We start from the raw sequence: 23,645 nt of genomic DNA, 5'->3' as shown, positions 1-23,645 counted from the left end.
TAGTTATTTCCAGTAAAAATTATATGAAACTCAAAAATATGAGGGATACAAAAGCAACAAAATTTGCGTATACGGACATCAACCTATCTACAAACGAGTTACATTCCGGATGGCTGTTCGTATGTTGAATTGTTCGTAAGTTGGTTACTGTACTCTTCACGTCTATTTAAGTATGGTATGATAAAAAGTCAGTGCAGTACTGTACAGGCGGTCCCTGGGTTATGACGGGGGTTCCGTTCTTGAGACGCGTCATATCCCGAAAATCGTCGTAAGCCAGAACTTCGTCAAAAATCCTAAGAAAACCTTACTTTTAATGCTTTGGGTGCATTGAAAACTATGTAAACTGCATTCTTATGGCATTTTTCATCAAAAAACCTTCAAATATTGATTATTTTGCATTTTTGGTGTCATATTTCATCTCCCAGATGAGCGTTGTAGGCGTCGTAACCCTGGAACATGCGTCGTAACCATGGAAATAACATCTATTGACAAGTGTTGTAACCTCGGAATGTCGTAAGCCGACACCGTCGTAACCCGGGGACTGCCTGTATATTTTTTTATCCTAAAACACAATACACTGCATAAAGTACTACTGTATTTTATAGAGTACAGGCAGTCCCTGGTTATCGGTGGGGTTCTGTTCTCGACAGGGTTCTGACAAGCGAAAACTCCCATTAAACGAAACTCGGAGATTTATTATGGGGCTGAGTTTCAGTTAATGGCACCTTATCAGGTATGTTATGGTACCTTTTGGTGCTGATAACCAAAACTCGGCACATTACACTGGACAAGCCAACATAAAACCGGATTGCCATCACAATAGGAAGTCCAGAAACTACTAGTCGTCTGTCAGAATACTCTACTGATCTCCAATAGTTTTTCTCGGGGAAAGTCACACTACTAACATGATTTATGCTGCAGTTATGGCTGTGCTACTGAAATGATTGTGAACACTTGCACCTATGACTAATCAAAAGCACATAGATGGTAGTTGAGCTAATGGAGTACCCTGAGCCTGTTCACACTTTGAAATTCAAGTTTTGTCATGCCAGTCTTGGAGATTGTGGAAGACTCTTCAGACTTTTAACCAGCTTGTTTCCAAAAGGTGCAAGGAACACACCACCGACAATACTGACTGCTTCCAAAGTCTTTCTCTATCTTCACAGCAAAAACACATAAAAATTTAGTGAAGGGGCCTCTCTAGTAGTTCCTGGCTCTTTTGGTGCCCAGTTGGGCTTGGATATTGTTGACTGAAACAGCAGTTGGGATGAGAAGAGGTTACCGATTTCCCCCATCCTTTTTTGGTTGTCTTTTCTACCTTCATAGGATAGAAATGAGGCTTTAGATGCAAGATGAAACCTAAGTATACATGGGGCAAATAGGCAGTGCTGCAGGTCAGCTAACAGACAATCTTTTGAATGGGGAATGGAGTATCTAGTGTTTGTGAAGGCCATGAAAATTACTAATGTAAATGATGGGTTTATATTGGATTTTTTGTAAAGGTGCATATTTTAGAGATAACTATTGTTCAAGTTATCATGACATCCATATCCTTAGAATTATCATGAAGTTTTTTGGTTGTTGCATCAGTAGTAAGGAGTCCAGACATTTCTTTAATTATGCAGTCATACCTTTTTCCCCAATCTTCTTCTCTTCCTAGCTTAAACCTATTTTTATATGGGGTCGCCATTGCGAATGAGTCGTCTCCATCGATTTCTGTCCTGTGCCTCGTTCTCATTTATACCTTTCAATTCCATATCTTCCCCTACACAATCACGCCATCTCTTTCTTGGTCTTCCCTTCTTCCTTCTACCCCGCACTTCCATTTCCATTGTATGTCTTCCAACATGATGTTCCTCCCTTCGTAACAGGTGTCCATACCATCGGAAGCCTTCCTTCCTGTATTTTCTTCGATATTTCAGCTACCTTTGTCAATCTTATATACTCATTTCTAATCCTATCTTCTCTTGTTACTCCCGACATCCATCTCAACATTCTCATTTCTGCTACATCCATCTTCTTCTCCTCTGTTTTCCTTATACTTGCTGTTTCTGTTCCATATAACATTGCTGGTCTGACCACCGTCCTATGGGACTTTCCTTTCAATTTCAGAGGGACCTTCTTGTCTCAGAGGACCCCTGATGCAGACCTCCAGTTAGTCCATCCTGCCTGAATTCGGTGTCTCACCTCTTGGTCCTTGCTTCCACTGTCCTCTAATACGGACCCTAAGTACTTGAACTTCTGTGCTTTCTTTATTTCTTCCCTGCCCAATCTTATGCTACTTCCACCGTCCTCAGTAATACTGGAACACATATATTCGGTTTTTGATCTGCTTATTCTCATTCCTCTCTCCTCAAGTGCTGCTCTCCACCTCTCCAACCTCCCCTCCAACTCCTCCCTCCCCTCTTAACACAACACAATGTCATCCGCGTATAATATGCACCATGGCACTGCTTCTCTAACATCCCGGGTCATTACATCCATCACGATGTTGAAGATGAATGGGCTAAGTGCTGACCCCTGGTGTAATCTAACTCCTATCTCAAATCCATCCGTCTCTCCAACGCTACTCTTCACTCTAGTATACACATTCCTTTACATCTGAATAATCCTGACATACTTTTCCGGCACCATCTTCTCCCTCAAACATCTCCATATTTCTTGCCTTGGTACTCTGTCATAGGCCTTTTCAAGGTCTATGAATACCAGATGCAGGTCTCGTTGTTTTTCTCTGAATTTCTCCATTAGCTGCCATATGCAAAATATTCCATCCTTTGTGCCGCTTCCCTTCATAAATCCTAACTGTTCCTTCCCTATTGTAACTTCCTCTCTCAGCCTGCTATCTATTATTCTTTCCAAAATCTTCAACGTGTGAGACATTAGTTTTATACCTCTGTAATTAATGCATTCCTGGACATCACCTTTACCTTTAAATATAGGTATCAATATGCTCCTCGCCATTCTTTTGGTATCTTTTCCCGTTCGAATATTTTTACCATCAGATCATACAAGATTTCTACCCCTTCCTCTCCTAAGGCTTTCCAAACTTCGATTGGGATTAAGTCAGGTCCTGTTGCCTTCCCATTCCTCATTCTTTTTAAGGCTCGTATCACTTCATCCCTAGATATCCCCATTACCATTCCCATGTTTACTTGTCCATCCTCTCTTACAAGTCTTTCATTTTCTTCATTTAGCAGTTGTTCGAAATACTCTTTCCATCTTTTCAGGATGTCTTCTTCCTTTTTTATGACCGTACCATTCCTATCTTTCATTTGCTTAATATGGGTGATGTCCTTTGTTCTTTTATTTCTTACTTTTGACAGTTTGAGCATCTTACTTAACCCTTCCTTGGTTTCCAGTTCATTATAAACCTCTTCATATGCCCTTGCCTTAGCTTGAGCTACCACCCTTTTTACTTCTTTTTTTCTTTCTCATAATCTTTCTCTGTCCTCCTCCAGCTGTGACTCTTCAAATCTCTTCTTTGCCTCCCTTTTACCCTTCACCACTTCCCCCAACTCTTCTCCCCACCACCAGCTCTCCTTTTCCTCCCATACTATTCCAGATGTTTCCCCTAGTATCTCCTTTCCATGTCCTCTAATCACTGATGCATTATGCCTCCACCATTCTCCCACATCTTCAATTTCCAGATCAACCTCTCCCAGCACTCTTCTCCTGAACTCTCTCTTCTATCATCATCCCTCCCTAACAATTTATACCACTTGATTTTCTTTACCCCCATTCGTTTTCGTTTTCTTTTCTCTTTTCATCTTTAAATCCATACAAAGGAGCCTATGTTGGGGGCCACGTGGTCACCTGGGATATCTTTACAATTCCTAACTTCCACCAGCCTTGATCTATTGTAAAGGAGGTAGTCTATTTGTGTGCATCTACCGCCACTCCTCTATGTTATCAAGTGCTCCCTCTTCTTTTTGAAGAATGTGTTCACTATTGCCATATCAAATGGACACGGCAAAGTCTACTATACTTCTCTCCTTCTGGGTTTCTCTCCCTAATCCCATGTCCTCCATGCACACGTTCAATTACATCCTTTTCATTTCCGACATGTCCATTAAGGGGGCCGGCCGGCTAATGCCATTTTTTAAGGACAGGACTTTGATATTCATACCACTTAATAAGGTGACTTGGGACATCTCCAAACCGCATATGATTTTCGCCTCTGACCTTCGGTTTTGTGACGCCAGGGCGATTTATCCCGAAAATAACCATTTTTCAAATTCTATCTCCTCCCTTGATATTTAATATATGAAGACCTGGGATTACTACCATATATAGACCTGATGTAGACCTCCAATCAAATGGAGAGTTTTTTTTCTAAAAGTCATTTTTTTGCTAGATATGAATTTTTCAATATGGTAAAAAAATAAACCCTATAAATCAGGAGAAAAAAATTTATAAAAAAAGACGAAACAAAAATTGAAAAAAAGGGCTCTATTTGATTGTTCTATAATGTCTTTCTGAGTTATATACGAAATTCCAATGTTATAGCTTTAAAACTAAGTGAGAAGGTAGATTTTGAAGGTCAATAAGTATAGTTTTGAGATACGGGCTTTCAAAGTTTTCCTTCGTATTTCTATGAAGACAATGTTAATAAATAATGATTATTATAAATTTAATTTCTTTTTTTGTGTATTAATAAACCAAAACTATTTTATTTATCATAATTTAATCATAAATGATGATCCCTTTGCTCATATATCGCAGCCTGGGGCACTGCTTGAGCCAAGATGGGGCACTCCTTCCTACGCAATTCTCTCTCTCCCCTTCACTAACTCGGCTTATTACAGCGAATTTTCTTTTTCTGTATGTTAGCGAGATGTTTTCCTTGTATTTTCGTCTTTGGCATGATGAAATTCTTGCCCGAAACAAAGATAAATAAACATAAATGCAAGAGAATGTCAGAGGTGAAACTCGAAGGTGTACTCTTTTACAAAGACAATTTAATAAATCATGATTATTATGAATTTCATATTCCATTTTGGGTATTAAAAAACCAAAACTTTGTTATTTATAATAAATGAAGATCTCTTTGCTCAAAGATCGTAGCCTTGGGCAGAGTGTGATGTGTACTGTCAGGCAAGAAGGGGGCGTTACTAAGCAACCCTACCCTCTCTCTTCACTAACTACGAGAATATTATGATATTCTGTAATAATACTAGAGCGATTTTTCTTCGTCTGTATGTTAGCGAGATGTTTTCCTTGTCTTTTCCTCATTGGCATGATGAAATTCTTGCCGAAACATACATAAACATACGTAAAGGCAAGCGAATGTCAAGAGGTGAAATGGAACGTGCAGACTACTTGATGTCTGTGATCGCACTAATTCATGACTGGACTTGGACACTTGGTACCTGAGCCTGAAGTCTCCTTCTCGACTCAGGGAATGTCTACAGATGCCATTTCTCCCAATTTCTTTGACAATAATTATAAAAATTTACGATAATAGAAGAAATATTGCATTTTCTTGTACAGATCAGTGTTTTAGGCTTATTGAGTTATGTTAACTAATTTCCCTGTAACTACGAAAGTAAGAGGAATTTTGACGAAATATTTCGTATACGTATTCTCAATTGCCATATGAAGCTCCATGAATTTTTTCATGACTTTGCATTTTTTGCCCTATACCACCATATATAGCGGTTCCGGCCGGCCCCCTTAAAGTCTGCCCCCACTACAGTCCTCCCCTGGTCTTCCAGTTCTTGCGTTACCTCACTCATTTCATTCCAAAAACGGCTCTTTTCTTCCTCTGTGCAGCCCACTTGTGGAGCATAAGCGCTAATGATGTTCATTGTTTCCCCTCCATAACATATCTTCACTCTCATAATGTGGTCATTCTTTCTACTCACTTCCGTCACTGCATTCTTCATTTCCCCCGACAGCACTACACCAACGCCATTCCTACCCTGCTCATTTGCTCCACTATAGATTAACTTGTAGCCATCCCCCAGTTCTTTAGCTTTATTACCCTTCCATCGAGTTTCCTGCACATAAAATATCCACTCTCTTTATCCTCATCAACTCCGCCAACTCTCTTCCTCTTCCTGTCATAGACCCAATATTGAGCTAGCCTATTCTGATCACATTTAGAGCTCGCTTCTTTAGCTGCACCTGCTTATGATGCAGTAGCCCTCGCCTTGTCACAGAGTTAGGGCGATGTGTCTGTGCGTCGTTTACGGAGTACGCCCTAGCACTATTCTCATCAATATCACGACTCATTTCATTGGTTCTGGCTTGGGTTTTTACAGTTAGATGCCCTTCCTGACACCAACCCTCCCTATTTATCGGGGCTTGGGACCGGCACCCATTGAGGCTGGCTTACCCCCACAGGTGGCTAGATTATACCTTTTTCCCCAATGAGTTTTGCAAATCACTGTACGTACAGTACTGAATGACCACCACTCCTTGCAGTCAAGCACAGATGTAGTGATGATTTGATTTCATAAGGACATACTTTTGAGAGATGGCATAGCCATTTTTGAATTGTAAAATAAGTAATTTTGAATGAAGATTATGTAAAATTTTATTGTTGAAGAATTAGATGGAGAGGTGCTTACATTAGTTTACAGTGGATGAAAAATAATGTTTATATTCCCTTTAGTTATGAATTTTTTAATCTAGTAATTAATGGAAAGGTGTTATTGCTTTTTGTAATTAACTGCCATTTTATTAAATAATTTTTTATGTAATGATTAATATATTTGTTTTTCCTTACAGATAATTGAAAATTTAAGTAATGGATTAAGTGAGGATGGAAGTAATTTAGAAATGAGTACAAACATGCGTGATGATTCACTGAAGCTGTGGAAAACACGTAGATTACGAGTAATCTATTCTATCACAAACTGTGCAGTTAGTTTAAAGGTAATGTAAATTTCCTTTAATTTTCCTGCTGTTGCTGGAGAATTTTTGTAATTATTGTATTAGTGCTTGCTCTTCTTATTCTTTGTCCATGTTTTCAAGTCATTCTTTGGTTAGCCTCGTTTAGCCCCATCAGTAAATTACATCCTAGGTCCTTCTGGATAAAGGTGTATGGGAAATTTCCAGATATGTATCATGAAAAAAACTATGGTTGTAAAATGGCAATTTCTTACTTATTTTGCCTATTGCATCTCTACACTACTGGAAATGCTTGCCAACAACACAAAATACACAGTACAAAACTATACTCTCTCTCTCTCATGAGCAAAGCTGAAACTGCTTAAGTTGGCGGGACTTGGAAAATCTCCCTTTTTATTATGAATACCCCAGAGGGAGAAACGTCATACATGTATGCATACACATATAAGTATAAACATGCCAATTTTATTTGGAACAACTACCCACTATTTGTTCATACATGGAACAAACCTGGGGTCATAACACTAGGATAAATCTTCTGGTGCCAGCTGGAAACTGGTAAAAAAATTCAGTAGAATTGTGTATGCAAGGAACTGGTGGCATCTGTCCTCTGTTATGAGTTAGGTGGAACAGCCACTGACCCAAGTTGGGCCTCATGATGTTTCAGTTTTCTTCTTGCTGCCTTTGAGTGAGGATGTCTTGTTCTCTCTTCATTTCTCATAATTGGAGACTTTACTTTATTCACAAGTGTTGCATCATCAACATAATGAACAATCTTGGTAACCAGGTCAACAACCATATCACTTAATATACACTAAAATAACATAAAATCTATTTGAATTACTCTCACTCAAAACCCTTATCAAAGTTCTCTTACAAATGGAATGTCACATCTAAAAGAGCATTGCAGGTATGTACTATGCATTCCAGAGGCCATAACATAGTGTTTTTTGTAAACAACTTTTAAACCGACTAATGGAGTTCCATGCCACTTAAGCACCGAGTGTTTCAAACTTCGTCCTAATTTTTTGAAGTAGTACTGTACATTGCCATTAGTGTTTAGTTTCATTAACTATTTTACTTTTGAAAATAAGGTTAAAGCTGCAGAAAATGAGGTTAAAGCTGCATTTAGCCACCCAACCATCTGCAAAAGTGGTGACATGTTCCAGTGACGTCTGTATAGCATATCCTCCACTATACCTTTTGAAATGATTGTTTGACTTATGGGCCATAGAAAAATGTTTAAAGCAAATTAATATATTGTATGATATATAAATTTTTATAAATAGTTAGGTAATGGCTCTGTCACAAATATGTCATAAAGCACCACTTACTTGAAACAGTCTGAGGAAAGGCAAGAAGTTGGTCTTTTTTGTAAGAGTGAACAACTCAATTAGGCACATCTGTCAATCCAGTATACTACCATAAATTAGGACAATGTTAGAAACACAATGTGCTTTAGTAGCATGGAAATCCATGTCAGTTTAAAATTTGTTTTAAATTTTGTTTATGAAAAAATATTTCTTGGCTTCTGGAATGCATAGTAACTGCTTTCTATATGCATATTGACTATTGGCTAAATAACAAATTTTTTATTAATTTGTATTTTTCAAGCTAACAAATCAGAGGTCCTAGGATAAATCTTGTGGTGCCAACTGGAAACCAGTTAAAAACAATAAAAAACTGTAAATGCAACGAATCTGTGGCATCTGGCCTAGAATATGTAGTTGAGGTGGAAGCAAGTCAAGAGACCACGACCACGCTTGTCCCTAGTGACGCATCAGTCTTTCTTTCAACCTAAGGTGAAACAGAAGAGGGGTGGCTAGAGGTGGGCAATCAATGTTTAACATCCTAACAGTGAAGTTTTTGCCCTAACAAACTTGTCTTGGCTAGCCCTTGGATCAGCAGGTCTCTGATTTCAAGAAATTCTATACAAAAGCACTCTTCTGGGGGTACTTTGAAGTGGCCTGTGATACAGGGTTGACCCTAATTTAGTTATGGAACAGCCAGAGTTCATGGCCAGATGATGTCACAGAAAGGGACTTTGTTGGCTTTGAGGTTATGCTTGTTGTAGAGGTTATTATGTCTAGGCAAGACTATGGGCTTGGAGGGATTTCCAAGCAAACCTCACAAAGTGGAGTGGCATTTCCAAATAAACTACATAAAGTGGAGCAAATATTACAAACAACTAAGATTAAAGGGTTATATAACTATTTTAATGCTTACAGAGGTCATATACATACAGATTTCGAGTTGACATTTTTGACCATACAGTGTTTGGAAGTATTCAAGTGCTGTATGAAGGTACTCCTGTAGATAACCTTTTACTTATAGTTTGATATTTATGTTGTAAGTATTAAAATTTGGCATTTATTCTCATTATACTTCAACTTTGTAGGATTTCCGATTAGCAGGTGGACTCTTGGAGCAGTTAATTGAAGAAGATCCCAATTCTGCTGCTGGTCTGTATTCAGCGTTAGGGAGGCTTTGCCTGCAGCTGGGTGATGTAACTGCAGCACAGGTAAAAGTGTTTAAATACTGTCAGATATACAGGAAATAACAGTACTTCCCATAACTTAATCTGTAGATATGTAGTTAAATACTGTATACGTACTTGTAACTAACTGTTATAGATTTACTCTGAGTGATATTTTAAATTTCATTTTCAACTATACCTTGTTTACTTCTTTTCTTGCAGTTTAAAGTGAAATAATTTCAAAAGTACCAATATGGGATTAATTTTTCAGGCCAATGTTATATTTTTTCATTTAAAGATATATAAATAATCTACTCTAAATGACTATTTTGGAGCAATACCATATATTTCTGCATGTAAGATGACCTTTAGATAAGACAAGGTAAAAAATCAGGGCAAATTTACATGAATTTATCTCATATCTGTAGTATAGGCCGACTTCTAAATGACAAAACCGAAATGACTTTTGGAGAAAAGTGATTAAGTATTTGCAAAAATTAAACATTACAACTATATTTATAATAATGATGACTTAAATAAAGGTTGTTTCGCTTGTTGGGTCCAATTACAGTGTTACTATTATCATATCGTTACTGTATTACAGAATATAAACATCGTCATATACGTACATAATTTGTATTTGATATTGTTTACATTCTCAAAATCTCAGTTGATTTGAGTATTATCAATATCTTTATTGCCGTTATTTGTTAGAAGAGATGTAATTCGGAGATACCTTTTCTTATGAATTAATGAAGTTTGGTTGAAAACGTGCACATACTACTAAATTGTATAAGCATTAGGTGTGATTTCTCCAGTTCCGAACATCAGCCTCGGCTATAACCTGCTGCAATAATTCACTAGTATTCTTTTTTGAGATCTCCACTGCATGAGGGATGAACAAAATGGTATTTTATTTTTACTTATGGAAGCCACCATTGAGAATCAGCAGGGTTAAACAATTTTAACGGATCTCTTAATAAATTTGCAATAGTTACAGTAAATGACGTCAGTAATCAGCTGTTTCTCTGTTCAGTTGTTTATGCCAATACATACATGTTTACAATAATCACTCATCCAGAATTCTAAGAATCAGAATTTTTTAGTGGAGGATGGAGGAGTGTAATTAGTATGAGAGAGAGAGAGAGAGGAGAGAGAGAGAGAGAGAGAGAGAGAGAGAGAGAGAGAGAGAGAGAGAGAGAGAGACTGACTCTCTTATTGCCTCAGTCAGGCTGTTACACTGGTAGATATCCACTTGCAAAAGTCGAATAAATAGTTGTATTGAGAATAATGATAATTTATTATCTATTATTACCATATTACGATATATGAACAGAGCGATGATGCGCCATTTGTTTTTTGGTTTTGTTTACAGCCTTAAAATAATCAACTGATTGCATTTTACCAATATCATCACTGTCTTTAGTTGCTGAAAGGAACTTAATTCAGAGATGCATTCCTTTTGTAAATTATCAAAGCTGGGTTTAACAAAGCCAATTCTATATCATGTTTTTCATACAGATGGTCACCTGAAACCAGAGTTTTATTTTCGTTTTCACGCCATTCTCAAACAACTGCTAATAATAATAATAATGCAATAATGAATGATAATTATCGTACACAATCATCGTTCATATGACTGAATTGTTCAAAACAGTTACAATTTTAAATTACAAACAGCTTTGCGTGCTGCCTCACTTGATGTTCGCTGCGTTTGTCAAAAACATGAGGGAACGTGAAAATATAAAGTATCGTAAAATAATTTTAAAAATGCTATGGACAGTACCGATGATTTGTATGATATCAACGATGAATCACAAGCCGACTTGCCAGAACCAGACTGGAATCCCTAAGATGGTGGTACATGTGATCAATCTTGTGATAAGTATGAGAAACCTTTAATGAAAAATGAATATTATGTTATCATAAATGTAAGTATTGGCATAAACAACTGAACAGAGAAACTACTGTAATTACACTACCATTGAAATTTCTTAAAGGTTACTGAAAGATAAAGGTTGCTCTCAGTGTAACCGCAACTCGATGTTTACATTCTCACAGTTGGATCACATAGATAAAAGTTTCTTTCACTGATTTTGAATTATGCCTCAAATAGGGTACTTATTATGAAGCAATGCCAATAATATTATATGGTAAAAATGGTTTCATTACCTTTATTACCATTTTACTTCATAAAGTGAATCTTGATGTATTTTGGTGGTTATGCTACAGCACCGAGGTCGAGGCTAGCCTACAGATACACATCTAAGAATTCAAGGTTTGAATTTTAGTATTGCAGTATAAGACGATCCCCAATTTTTAGGGGGGAATTTTAGGATTTACACACAGAAATATTAAGGTTAATTAAATCTTTATACATATTTTCTTCAGTGTTACAGTTAATGGAGTTATTTTTATTTTTAGTATCGTCTGTCAGTACAATGTTTTTTTTAGTATCGTCTGTCAGTACAATGTTTTTTTTTATTTTTTTATTTATGTATTCTATCATTTCATGTCGTGCAAGCTATAACAATAAGCGCTGAGAGAGTAATGATAATTTGTTAACATTCTTGAAGTGAAGTGAATGAATGACATGTGTATTAACATTAATGAAGTTTATATGTAAAAAATTCAAGACAAAAATGAAAAGGTGATCGCAAGGAAGTCCTGTTATCACCTATTTGGAGTCTGAGACAAAGGTAAGAAATCACATGAATGGTTTTGAAGCATGCTTTAATAGCTACTAATAATAAAGTGCAAATGTGTATTTCATGTTCAGAATTTTTAAAACTGATATCAAACACTCACCATCCCATTTTTTCCCAATTTAGGATACTTTTAATCAGTACCTCGAGCATACTTCTCCACCACCAAACCATGATCCAGTGCAGGGACTTTTACACTCTGCTTACATTTCTATCGCACAGAATGCTTTCAAGGATGCCACCGAGATTCTTCAGCAAGCACATAAGATCAATCCCAATAATGGACTTGTAAGTAATTTGACAGAAATCTGTTTACATGCAAAACTACTAGTGTTGTTGTGCAGGTACTTTGTCAGCTAACCTTTTCACATTTATGACCGACTTCATTATTTGAAATGTTTAAGAGCACAAAGGTGCTTGCTCCTTTAGTAAGTGCTATACGTATTATGATTATTGATCATATATGAGACCATAAGCTTCAAAAGACTAATTTCTTAAGTTTTAAATGGCATGGTATACTTACAAGGCTTTTTTCATTTATTGCTAGTGCTATATCACGGCTAATGGTAATTTAATTCAGAGGTTTTACTAGACTAATAGCTAAAAATATAAGGGATAGTGCTGTCTGTGCACCTTATGCAGTGTACTGTAGGCATCACTTAAGGTTCTTTGCAGCATCCCTTTGGCCCATAGCTGCGACCCCTTCCATTCCTTTTACAGTAGTATACCTCCATTCATATTATCTTTCTTCCATCGTACTTTCCACCCTCTCCTAACAATTGTTTCATGGTACAACAGTGAGATTTTCCTCCTGTTACACCTTTCAAACCTTTTTACTCTAGTTCCCTTTCATTGCTGAATGACCTCAGGTCCCAGCACTTATCCTTGTATCTAAATTCTATTTTCCATTTCATTCCTTTTAATTGATAAGCTGATTCATGAGGAAGGGAATACTTAAGTACCTTTATGCAAGGTAAGTTATGTGAGGAAAGAAATATAGGCCTTGGGAGTGCTGATTATGGAATGAATGTGAAGTTCTGTTAAAAGAGTAACCTTTGTGGCACTCATTGCTTCATGGAATTATGAAAGATCTCTCTTCCACTAAGGTGCTACAGTATTGAAAAATTTGCTTTGTTGGAACTGGTACTTTTAATATCCCTTATGTTTCAAGGTTATGAATTCATTTTTTTCACATATTAAGTGGTTCAAAGGAATTAAGAAATCTTGAAACTAAATTATATGGTTCCGGTGTACTTTTGATGCATTGGTTATTTTTCTGCATTGTTTGCATTTCTATTATGAATAAGAAGTATGCATAATGCTAGTGCTTTTTATGGGAAGACAAGTAGGGTTTACTAACAATTATGTATGTATAGGGTTGTAATTCTTTGTTTTTTGTTATATGACCCTTAGCTTGGAAGTAGATTCTACTTTTGATGGGGTGACTAATATATTTTAGGTACTACAGGCAGCCCCCGGTTACTGACAAGGGTTCCTTTCCTGGGTGTTTGATGGTAACCAAAAATCAAAAGTCTACAGGCACCACAATCCAGGTTACGGTGCCCCAGACTGGTTAATCATGCCTTAGTGTCACGGCCAGATATTTTGCCCTAATATGTAATAACTTTCACGAAAATGTAGAATTTCATTTGCCTAATCATTTACTATGATCTCCATGGTCGTTCTACAAATTTTTAGTGTCAAATTCGATGAACTTACAAGTAAATCTGGGCCTAGAGTGAGAAAGAAAGGAAAAAAAAAAAAGTCACCTTTTACAGAATACTGATGTTTTCTCCCTCTCTTTATTTATCATATCTTCTAGTTAAATAAGTTAGAAAAGTAAGAGAATAATAAAAGTATCATTAGTAATATTATAATTGTTGCTTAAATGCTACAGCCATAAACTGAATGAAAAGTTGCTACGAGAACCGAACTGAATCTGATAACAACAATGTTTTCCTTGCATTTCGGCCATCATACGATAATAAATAATTACCATAGTTTTGTCACAAATGACGCTCATTAAGTAGAATAGGACTGTTATATTTTTACATTATACAATTATTTGCTATGGAGAAAAATTGGCATGGAAATATAGTACTGTACTGTTAAATTGAAGCTGCATTTATTGCTGAAACTGAGAAAGCAATGTTCATACTACTAATGACTAAATTATTGTATCAGTAATATGAATAAAACTTGACCACAAATAATAGTGGAGAAAATAGTATTTTAATAAAAAATGCTGGGCATGAAAGAACAGATTTTATTGCTGTTTTCACGCCATTAAAAGATAAATACGTGAAGCTCGTTTGTTCCAACACATTATACAAACCATCGGTCCTTTACATAAAGAATTACTTTCAGCGCCAGCTGGACCGGTCGTAAGATTTAATAACAAGGTAGTTAGGCAGTAACAGCTTGTCCAATGGTTGGGAGTCCTGCCTGACTGGATGTAATCATTCCACTTTGCTTTCGACTGCCTTTGGGTGCAGACATGTGTTGACCTCTCTGCCCGCTTCTGTCGTGAGATTGTTGATGTTCTTTTTGGCTTTTAGCCATTATTCTTGTGTAATAGTGTGTAAAACTATAAGTATTTCTTTTGTTTTTGGTATTGCAAGATGCAACCCCACGAATCGGAAAAGCCCTCACTCCCCCCATCCAACCGGAGAGTGTACCCTTGAGTGGGGGGATGGAAGTGTGGTGCATTCCGATCCAGTGAATTGGTGGATCCTCATGCCCTTGGCACAAGGTGCCGAGGGCGTGAATGCAATCGACTATTGACTTGTGATTGTTGTTTCTCTTGGTCGGAGGAGCAGTGGGAGCAGTACGAGAAGAGGAAGAAGCCGCATATGTCAGCCAAGGTGTTATCGGAAAGCTCTCCTTCGATACCTCTGGTGACGGACACATTGTCTTCTTTCCTCCCCCTCGTCAGCTTCCTTGTATGGCTCTCTCTCCTTTGGAGGACATGTCTCTCTCCGACTCTTCACTCGATCTGTCGAGTGCAGAGGAGGGAGGGAGACATCCCGACCTTGAGTTGTACTTGGTGTCTTTTGTTCGCTCAGGGGGATCTTTCTCCCGCTGAGCGAACAGGAGCCTCCCCATTAACCCGACTGTTTCTTCCTCAGGTTTGTCTGCCTCCGTGGTTGGGGATCTGCAGTGGGTGTAGTGTTTGCTGAGTCTTCCTGGCACTCCGAGTATCCAGGGACTCCTCCATCTGGCTGCAGCCCCAGTTACACACGGGGAGGAGTCGAGGACGACCACGACGGTCTCGACCCCGGGGTTTACACCCAGCACGTGACGATGGTCACCCCCATGGCTGCAGTGTAAGCCCCGTTGCCACGCGTTCCCAAGAGGGAGTATTTACCCCCTCCCCCAGGCTTTGCTGTCCTCGCTCCTCCGCCTGACTTTGAGTGCCCAAAGAGCTAGCCTTTGGATCTTCCACCTGTTGCCGTCACCATGCCTGCTGCCCGTGGAAGTGCTGCCGCTCCTTCAGTTTCTCCTGCCCAGGTGGAGCTGGGCCCCACTGCCCCCGCAGCTGGCCCAGCTTCAGCCTAGATAGGAGACCTGTGCTGTCCTGAGGAAGCTGGCAAATAAGAAGTCAAGGAAGAAGAGGAAGGTGTCATTGTCATCTTCTTCATCTTCGTCTTTGTCGTTGTCTTCAGCTGCCTCTTCCCCTTCTACTTCCAAGGCCCCCAGCCGAGGAAGAAGAGGGTGGCCTACCCCCCCAACAAGAAGCCTTGCACATATATTTCTAAGGGTCTGTCTCTCTCCAGTGAGAAAGGTGGGCCTTCCTTTGGTCCTCCCGTTCCTTCCTCAGGGAAGAGAAAAACGGGGACCGTTGAGTTACTAGCCACCATTGGAACCTCTGCTCCTGGCTCTTAGAGGTTCTACCTCTGGACCGGGAACTATCTCGGCCACTCACCAGCGAGTGTCGCCAAGTGTACAGTCACCTGCTGTTGACCGTGCAACCAAGGTCCAGATGGCTGAGTACGCTCACCGTCAGGACCCAGGCATGGAGCAAAAGGATGGTAAGAGTCGCTCAGGTGACTCTCACCAGATCGACGATAGCTCGCATAGCAATTGACCGGTACCCAGGGTTGACGTGACGGTCCCATCAGACCGTTCACGAGGCGAGGCTGGGAAGAGGTCCCCTTTGGCTGCTTCTGGGACCATGGTGTGTCGTGAGGACAGTGCTTGCTCTCACCATGTTAGTGGACGCTACCAGTCACCTGACCGTCGATCACACCAGCGTGATCAGATGGTCCGCATGGCTGGTAGCAGCTCCCCTGACGCACGAAGAACCAATGCTGTTTGGCTAGCTGACCGTCGGCTCCGGTCCAGTGCTGCTTTCCTCTCTCCCCGCCAGGGAGATCGCTGGTCCAGACCCGCAGCTCGATCACCACTGCGGGTTGGCGATTGCCTGGAGTCTTCCCAGGACTGGTAGGCAGGGTAGGAGCGTCAGGTCTTCCTCACCTGTCCCTTCAACCTCCTTGGGCTACACCGGGAGGAGCGAGACAAACAGGAGTGACTGTGAGGAGTGTGCTCCTTACAGTTTGGCCACGAGAGCCTATGAGTCTGGTTCGGTTTTGGGAACGGACAGGTCATATGCTCAAGTGATGAGAGGAGGCATGGGGGTCTGGCGAGGGTTTTTCCTCCTGAAGGAAGAGTGTCTCGGAAGGGACTTGGCCTGAATGGATCTGACAGTCCATCGCCTCAGGACGCGGTCACCCCTGAGATACAGAGGTCTTTTGCAGAGGTCATTGTGCTGATCCATCAGCACAATGACCTTGGGGAAGGATCAGTGGTTGCCCCCTCTGACTGTCCATTGAGGTTAGAGTTGTTCTGGGGACCTAAGAAGGAACCCAGAGCATCTGTAGGGCTACCCCGGTCTTCCTTGGCCGACGGAGTGCTGGACTAGGTGGACGCTCTCCTCTCCGGACAAGGGGCTTCACTCAGGCCAGCAGGTCGGACAAGCTGCTTCCCCCTCCTCTGCCTCGTCAGCGGCGTTTCTATGCGCCTTCAACAGACCCGTTGCCGACCAAGCAGGTTGATCCGGATTTAGCTCGCCTAACTCCGTGAGTGCCTCTTCAGTACCTGCTGTCAGAGAACCTCTGGTTCTTGCAGCAAGAGGCATCGGCCCTGGAATCCACTGCCATGGCAGCTTTCCAGGCCGTCTCCTGGCTGGATCTGTGGTCCCTCACACTATCCAGAGTCGCAGCCTCCTCGGGAGCTATAGTTCCTGGGGAAGACTCGGCGTTTGGGAGACATTACCTTAATATAATTTATCTAGCCCTAAATCCCCCCAAAACCGCATTAAAATTTACCACATTGGCAACCCTGTTACCTCCTATTCTGTCCGCCAGTTGGCAACACTGCCTTTGACAGTTTCAAAACCTTTCCTAGAAAATCAGTTGTTTACGTTATGGCCGCTCTTTATAAATTTCCTAAATCTTTTGTGCCTTTAAAGCTCTCATTACTTGTTAATGCGGCTTTATGTTAATTACCATTCACATAGTATATCCATGAAATTAGTGAATTAACTTTTATTTCTATTGTGGTATATATTTTATTTTCACAAACTTTTGCGCGACCCGGAATTACGTGACCTGTCCAACAGCCCAATGGATAGCCAAGGCCCATGACTTTTGTAGCTCTTGTCGTGGACAGGTTTGTGACTTGACTTCTCGTTGCGACTTATGTAAGTCATGGTCTGACGAAGACATGACGACGTATATTAAACATCAAAGAATCTTGCAGCGTAAAAGATTGATTAAGGAGAAAAAGAAATCAGTAGCTAGACCTGTATCTAATGATTTCCTTGACTTGTGCGCCTATGGTTCTAGCTCTTCGGTTTCGGTATTTTGTGATTCCGATTCCGAATAAATTGATGCTTTGCCACCTGTAAAACCGGTAACTAATGAAGTCATTTCTGAATTTGATTCAAAGTTTTTGGCGATGGAAACTAGTTGGAAAAAGAAATTTGAAACATTGCAGCATAGTTTAGATAGAGACATTTCAGCCAAGTTTAACAAGCTGGCAGAGAATTTTGAAGTAGCTTTTACTAGGATGTCTAAAGGTGGCCTCACACTAGGCCTTTTTTTCTCCAGCAGCGAGCCGTTGCTGCCGAAAATGGAAAACCGGGAGCTTTTAGCTCGAGATTTTTGCTTCCCATCTGGATGAGAAGCAGCGAGCACGAACCACAAGCAACTGTGTAGTGTAAACAAACAAGATGGCTGCTGCTGATAGGACCTATTCTCAGACCTTTGGCTTCTCTTCTCCTGAGCCACTCTCGAACCCACAAATTTTTTTATTACTCATGCATTCACGTAAGATTCTGAGAAAACACATCACTGCAGCACATCTTGCAACAGTCCAACAATTTCTGGCCGCCATGATGATATCAGCTGATCAGTTTTGTTTACATTTTCTTACTGCTCCTCGAAACCATGAGGTCCTAGTGTGACTATACACCACTTTTGCTCATGAGCATCGGCTGGATGCTGGCCAAAACCGCGAGCAAGAAATGACTAGTGTGATACCAGCTTAACACTCTTTCAGATTCATTTTCAGCTCCTCGTCAGGTACCTGTTGACAGCATCATGGGTAACGGTGCAACAGATCTCCCAGCTTTTGAAACCCGTCGTGGTGAAGGCCTAGGGTGATCCAGTCCGGGCAGGTGCCTGATGATTCTTTACTCAATGTGTCTCCTGTTAGTCCTGTAACAGTGCCAAAGGGTGATTATTTAGGAGAAGACAGCTAGTCATCGGGGGAATTTTCTCGGTTAGGATCTGACGATGATGATGATGTGGATTTGTGTGATATTGATGTTTCCTTGAATGGCGGTCATGATGTCGAGTTAAAGAAACTTTTTTTATTTAATTTTGAGTTTTCTTCCTCAGCCGAGGCCTAGAGAGCAGAAGCAGCCTCCACCTCGCTGTATTTCAGAAGGGGTTTTTCTTGACGGTCCTTCCCGTTGGCGGGAATTTTTACGTTTTCCCTTTGCTGAGAGGTTCGCGAGAGGGAGGGTGGACGTCATCGCTAAACTTTCGAAGGTGATTGGGGAAGGGAAGAGGAAGCTCTCTTCTCTTCTACAAAACTGGAGAGGAGTTTATCAGGTGGCGGATGATACTTCATTCTCATGACCCCCAAAACCAAATCCTGATTTTCTCCGACTTTCGGGTCAACCTTTGCTTTCCAAGGCTTTGGTTTTGGTCTCGATCGAAGACTTTATTGTCATGGAGTCTGTTATGAGCTCCTTGCAAGAAGCTCAATCCTTCAATATGTGGGTCCTCGGAGGTCTTTTAATGTATGTCAAGGACTCAGGGTTTGTTCCTCCCGATGCTCCTCTTTTTGAGAAATTCTGCTCATCTGTTTCAATCGCTTCTGTACATCAGAAAGAGCTTGCCGCTTTGATGCAGGCCTTTCTCGTTTCTCTAAGGCATAACCAGTATTTGTTGCAGTTACCATCTTCTGTTTCGGAGATTCAGAGAAACCTGTTTATTGTCCTCTTCTCCTTTTGGCGATTCCCTTTTTGATCTGTCTGTGCTTTCAGAGGTTTTGAAGTAACATCAAGGTGATGCCTCTTCCCAAGCTCAAGAGCTTTTTCCTCTGGCCTTCCTCAAACAACCTCTTTCTTCTGGCTCGTTTTTCCCGAGTACATCTCAGGTTTCTGGCTCCTCAGCTTCCTCCTCTGGCGCTCATCCTTTGAAACGAGGGAGAGGTTCTTGGTGTGGATCTAAGGGCAGAGAAAGAGCTCAACCTCCAGGAGGTCATTCTTCTTCTTCCTTGTCTGTGCGTAAGAATTTTTGGAAATAGGAGTCATTACCTCGCCCAGAGACCACAGTAGGAGCTTGTCTCTCTCGCCATTGGTCAGCTTGGCAGGAGAGAGCAGTGGATGCTTGGGTAGTGGAGGCCCTGAAGGTAGGTTACGAGATCCCTTTTGTTTCGAGACCTCCACTTTGCAATCGTCCTCTCGAGTTCAGCAGTTATTCCTCTCACTCAATCAGGGGTCAAGCCTTGGAGAAGGAGCTTTTGGCCCTCTTGGAGAAGGATGCTATAGAGCGAGCTCCTCCTTCTCCCAGGTTTTACTCATGGGTGTTTGTAGTTCTAGAGGACTCGGGTGCCTGGCGCCCCATCATAGATCTTTCGGCCTTGAACAAGTTCATTCTAAAGTCCAAGTTCCGGATGAAGACGGTTCAAACTGCTCTTTCATCCATCAGGATGGGGGACTGGATGATTTCCATCGATCTGCAGGATGCTTATCTGCAAATCCCCATCATCCGAAGAGCAAACCTTACCTTCAGTTTTTCCCGGACTCTGGAGTTTTCCAGTTCAGGACCCTTTGTTTCGGTCTCGCTACTGCTCCACAGGTCTTTTCTCGGGTGAAGGCTTCTGTTTTGGTTATTCTGCATGGTTAAATGTAAGGATGCTTTGGTATCTGGACGATTGGCTAGTTCAGGCCGAATCTCTAGAGAACTGTCTCCGGTCGAGGGAGATAGTTCTGTCTCTTTGTGTCGAGTTGGGCATTCATGTCAACTTCAACAAGTCCAATCTAATCCCTTGCCAGATCATGACATATCTGGGGATTGTTTTGAATTCCCAGATTTTGAGGGCTTCTCCCTCTCAGAAACAGATAGACAAGCTTCTAAGTCTGGTCGAAGAATTTTTGTCCTCCGTAATGCAGCCAGTTTCTTTTTGGAGGACTCTCCTGGTCCATTTGTCATCCCTCATCCAACTGGTTCCCAGAGGTCGTCTCGGGATGAGGTCCCTCCAGCAGTTGACACTTCGCCATTCATGGGATTTCATATCCGAGGACACGATAGTCGCCTCCTCTCCACAATGTTGTAAGGATCTCCGTTGGTGGATGCAAGTTCACTGTCTCAAGTCAGGGACGTCTATTCTTTCAGTTCTGCTGGACCTAATGTTTTGGTCAGATGCCACGGATCAAGGTTGGGGCACGCAACTGGGCTCTGAAGCCGCTTCGGGCCTTTGGTCAGAGGAAGAGAGGATCATGTCGATAAATTGGAGGGATCTAAGGGCAGTGTACCTAGGCCCTCTTTCATTTCAAGATCAACTTTCGGAGTCGGTTGTAGCGATCTTCGTTGACAACACCACAGCAGTCTCGTACTTAAGAAACCAATGTGGCACACAGTCGGACCTTCTCACTTAAGAAGCCCGCTCAATCCTGTGTTGAGCAGAAGACAGGAGGATTATGTTGGTCCCTCAGTTTATCCTGGGCCATCACAACATCCTGACAGTCTCCAGGCATGAAGATGAAGCATGTGGAGCCTCTAATGGAACTGATGAAAATGGGGTTGTTTGAGAAGATCTGGTCTCTCTGCCAGACAAATGGGGGGCTCCACCAGTGCTTCCAGTAGGTAAGGAAACCACTCATTCTGTGGCCTCAAGGGCATTCAATTTCTAGACCTTCCTTGCCGAGAATAGCGGAGTTTTTAGTTCATTTACATCATGACAGGGGCCTGTCACCTTTGTGCATTAAGGGTTATAGGTTGATGCTTTCCTGTTTTTAAGGCGAGGTTCCCTGAAACCTCTTGATCTTATGACATGAGAGATTTAATTCAATCTTTTTCCCTATCTCGACCCTGTCCGCAGTGTTCTCCGACATGGGACGTTATTAAAGTCCTTCAAGCCTTAAGGTTCCCTCCATTTGAGCCTCTGAATACAGCCGATTTTAGGGGCCTCTCTTCTAAGACACACTTCCTTGTCTCGCTGGCTACAACCAAGAGGGTGGGTGAACTGCAAGCACTCTCTTTTCTGGTTGCCAGATCTGGACAAGACATGATTTTGTCATACCTTCCCAAATTTGTCGCAAAGACTGAATCATCTGATAATCCAATTCTCAGGTCATTCGTTCTGAAGTCGCTGGTCGACTTTGTCGGTAATTTAAGTGAAGAATTAGTTCTTTGCCCTCTTAGGGTGCTTTCATGCTATTTACGTCGCACGAAGGACATTCAGGGTTGACCCGTCATCTGTTTGTTTCACCCCGAAATGTCAAGAGACATATATCAAAGAATGGTGTATCCTTTTTCCTCAGAGATCTTATTGTTAAAACTGGCGGTTCGGCTGCCTGTGAAGGCCAGGCGCCGAGAGCACACAGTATTAGAGCAATTGCTACATCAGTAGCTTTTATAAAGAACGTCTCAGTCGCCAAGGTGCTTGAGGTGGCGACTTGGAGTTCTAATTGTGTTTTTGCCTCTTTTTACTTGAGGGATATTTCTCCAGTTCTAGGCGACCTTCGTTCTTTGGGCCCATTGTTGATGGCAGGACAGGTCATCAGACAGTAGAATTAGATAGTCTTCCTGTTTTACGTTTGGTTGCTACCTATACCTTATTTCTTGTTGCATATGTATTTTTTGTTTTTGCATTATAACTTTTGGCAGTTTTTGGTTTAATTATAATAGGAATTAGGCAGTTCGGTATTTAGTGTTGTTGATGACAAGGACTGGCTGCTTGACAACTCACACTGCTTCCATTGTCAGTCTGACATGGGACCAGCCACTGGGTTGTCGGCACTGGCGACTACGCTTCTCCCAAAGTCGATGCTGACCTAGAACTAGCCACTGGTTGGCTTGTCCTGATGACTCACGCTGTCTTTCTGGACAGGGAATTAGTCGATGGATCGTCTGCTGTCATCTGGTGACTCGCTCACCATCTGCTTTTTGTCTCACCTGTTTTCTCGGAGTCAGACACTCGTGCGAGATCAGGTGACATTTAGTAGCTCTGAGTTTCTTGTTGATGAAGTCAGTTGCGTTGATACACCCTCTGATGATCGTTTAACATGAGACCAGTTTGGACTGTCAGGCACTCATCCTTTGGGACTGAGTCGCCTTTTTGCTCCGCACTCCTTTCTCTTGGCAACAGAAAGCTCGAGTCGGGAGTTGCTCATGAGCCGATATAGCTGCTGTGACATTCGGTTGCATTGATACACCCCCAATGTTTGCTTAGCTTTGAATCGCCCAGGCAGTCCAGGCACTCATCCTTCAGGGAAAGAGTTGCCAATACCCACTCCTCCTTGGCGCCAGACATTCGTGAGAGAGCAGGTGTCATTAGTGGTTGTAAAGCTTGATGAAGTCATCAGGGTGCAGCCTTGCTGCGCTTGATGTCGCCTGACTTGTCACCTGACTTTTGTACAGACGGACTGACTATGCACTTACTCCTTGTCCTTTACTACTGCAGTTCGGCAGCATTATGGTAGGAGACCGAGTTCTTAGTATCTTAGACTTTGGGTTGAATTTTTAACTGCATATGATATGTATTTCTTTGTTGTTTTATGTCCTGCTATTAATTTTTTCTTATTCTTCCTTTTCCATTAATTGGATTAGGTTGGTTCCTTCTATTCTGCCCGAAATGGAAATTTTACTCAGCTTCCCTCCTTTTCAATGTGGTTAATCTGGCTAGATAAATTATATTAAGGTAATGTTTATTAATATGGAATTTTTATTATAAAATTAATATTAATAATACTTACCTGTATAATTTATCTAGTCCCACCCATCCTACCCCACGATCTGCCTATCACAACTGATTTTCAAGGAAAGGTTTTGTAACTTTCAGCGGCAGTGTTGCCAACTGGCGGACAGAATAGG

At 41.2% G+C, this 23,645-nt stretch overlaps 1 protein-coding gene across 1 annotated transcript in view; it reads left to right on the top strand.

Moving 5' to 3' along the window:
* LOC135225712 (trafficking protein particle complex subunit 12-like) overlaps positions 1-23,645 on the top strand; it is a 135,699-nt gene that overhangs the window by 97,727 nt on the left and 14,327 nt on the right. Inside the window, exons 6-8 of the mRNA XM_064265080.1 lie at positions 6,733-6,879; positions 9,254-9,376; positions 12,163-12,324. Of these exons, the coding sequence (XP_064121150.1) occupies positions 6,733-6,879; positions 9,254-9,376; positions 12,163-12,324 (432 nt within the window). The remainder of the gene's footprint in view (positions 1-6,732; positions 6,880-9,253; positions 9,377-12,162; positions 12,325-23,645) is intronic.

Source organism: Macrobrachium nipponense, chromosome 13 (genome assembly GCF_015104395.2).
Source record: "Macrobrachium nipponense isolate FS-2020 chromosome 13, ASM1510439v2, whole genome shotgun sequence".
Classification (NCBI taxonomy): Eukaryota; Metazoa; Arthropoda; class Malacostraca; order Decapoda; family Palaemonidae; genus Macrobrachium; species Macrobrachium nipponense.
The sequence above is the reverse complement of the archived record's forward strand: the minus strand, read 5'-3'. Positions and strand labels throughout refer to the sequence as shown.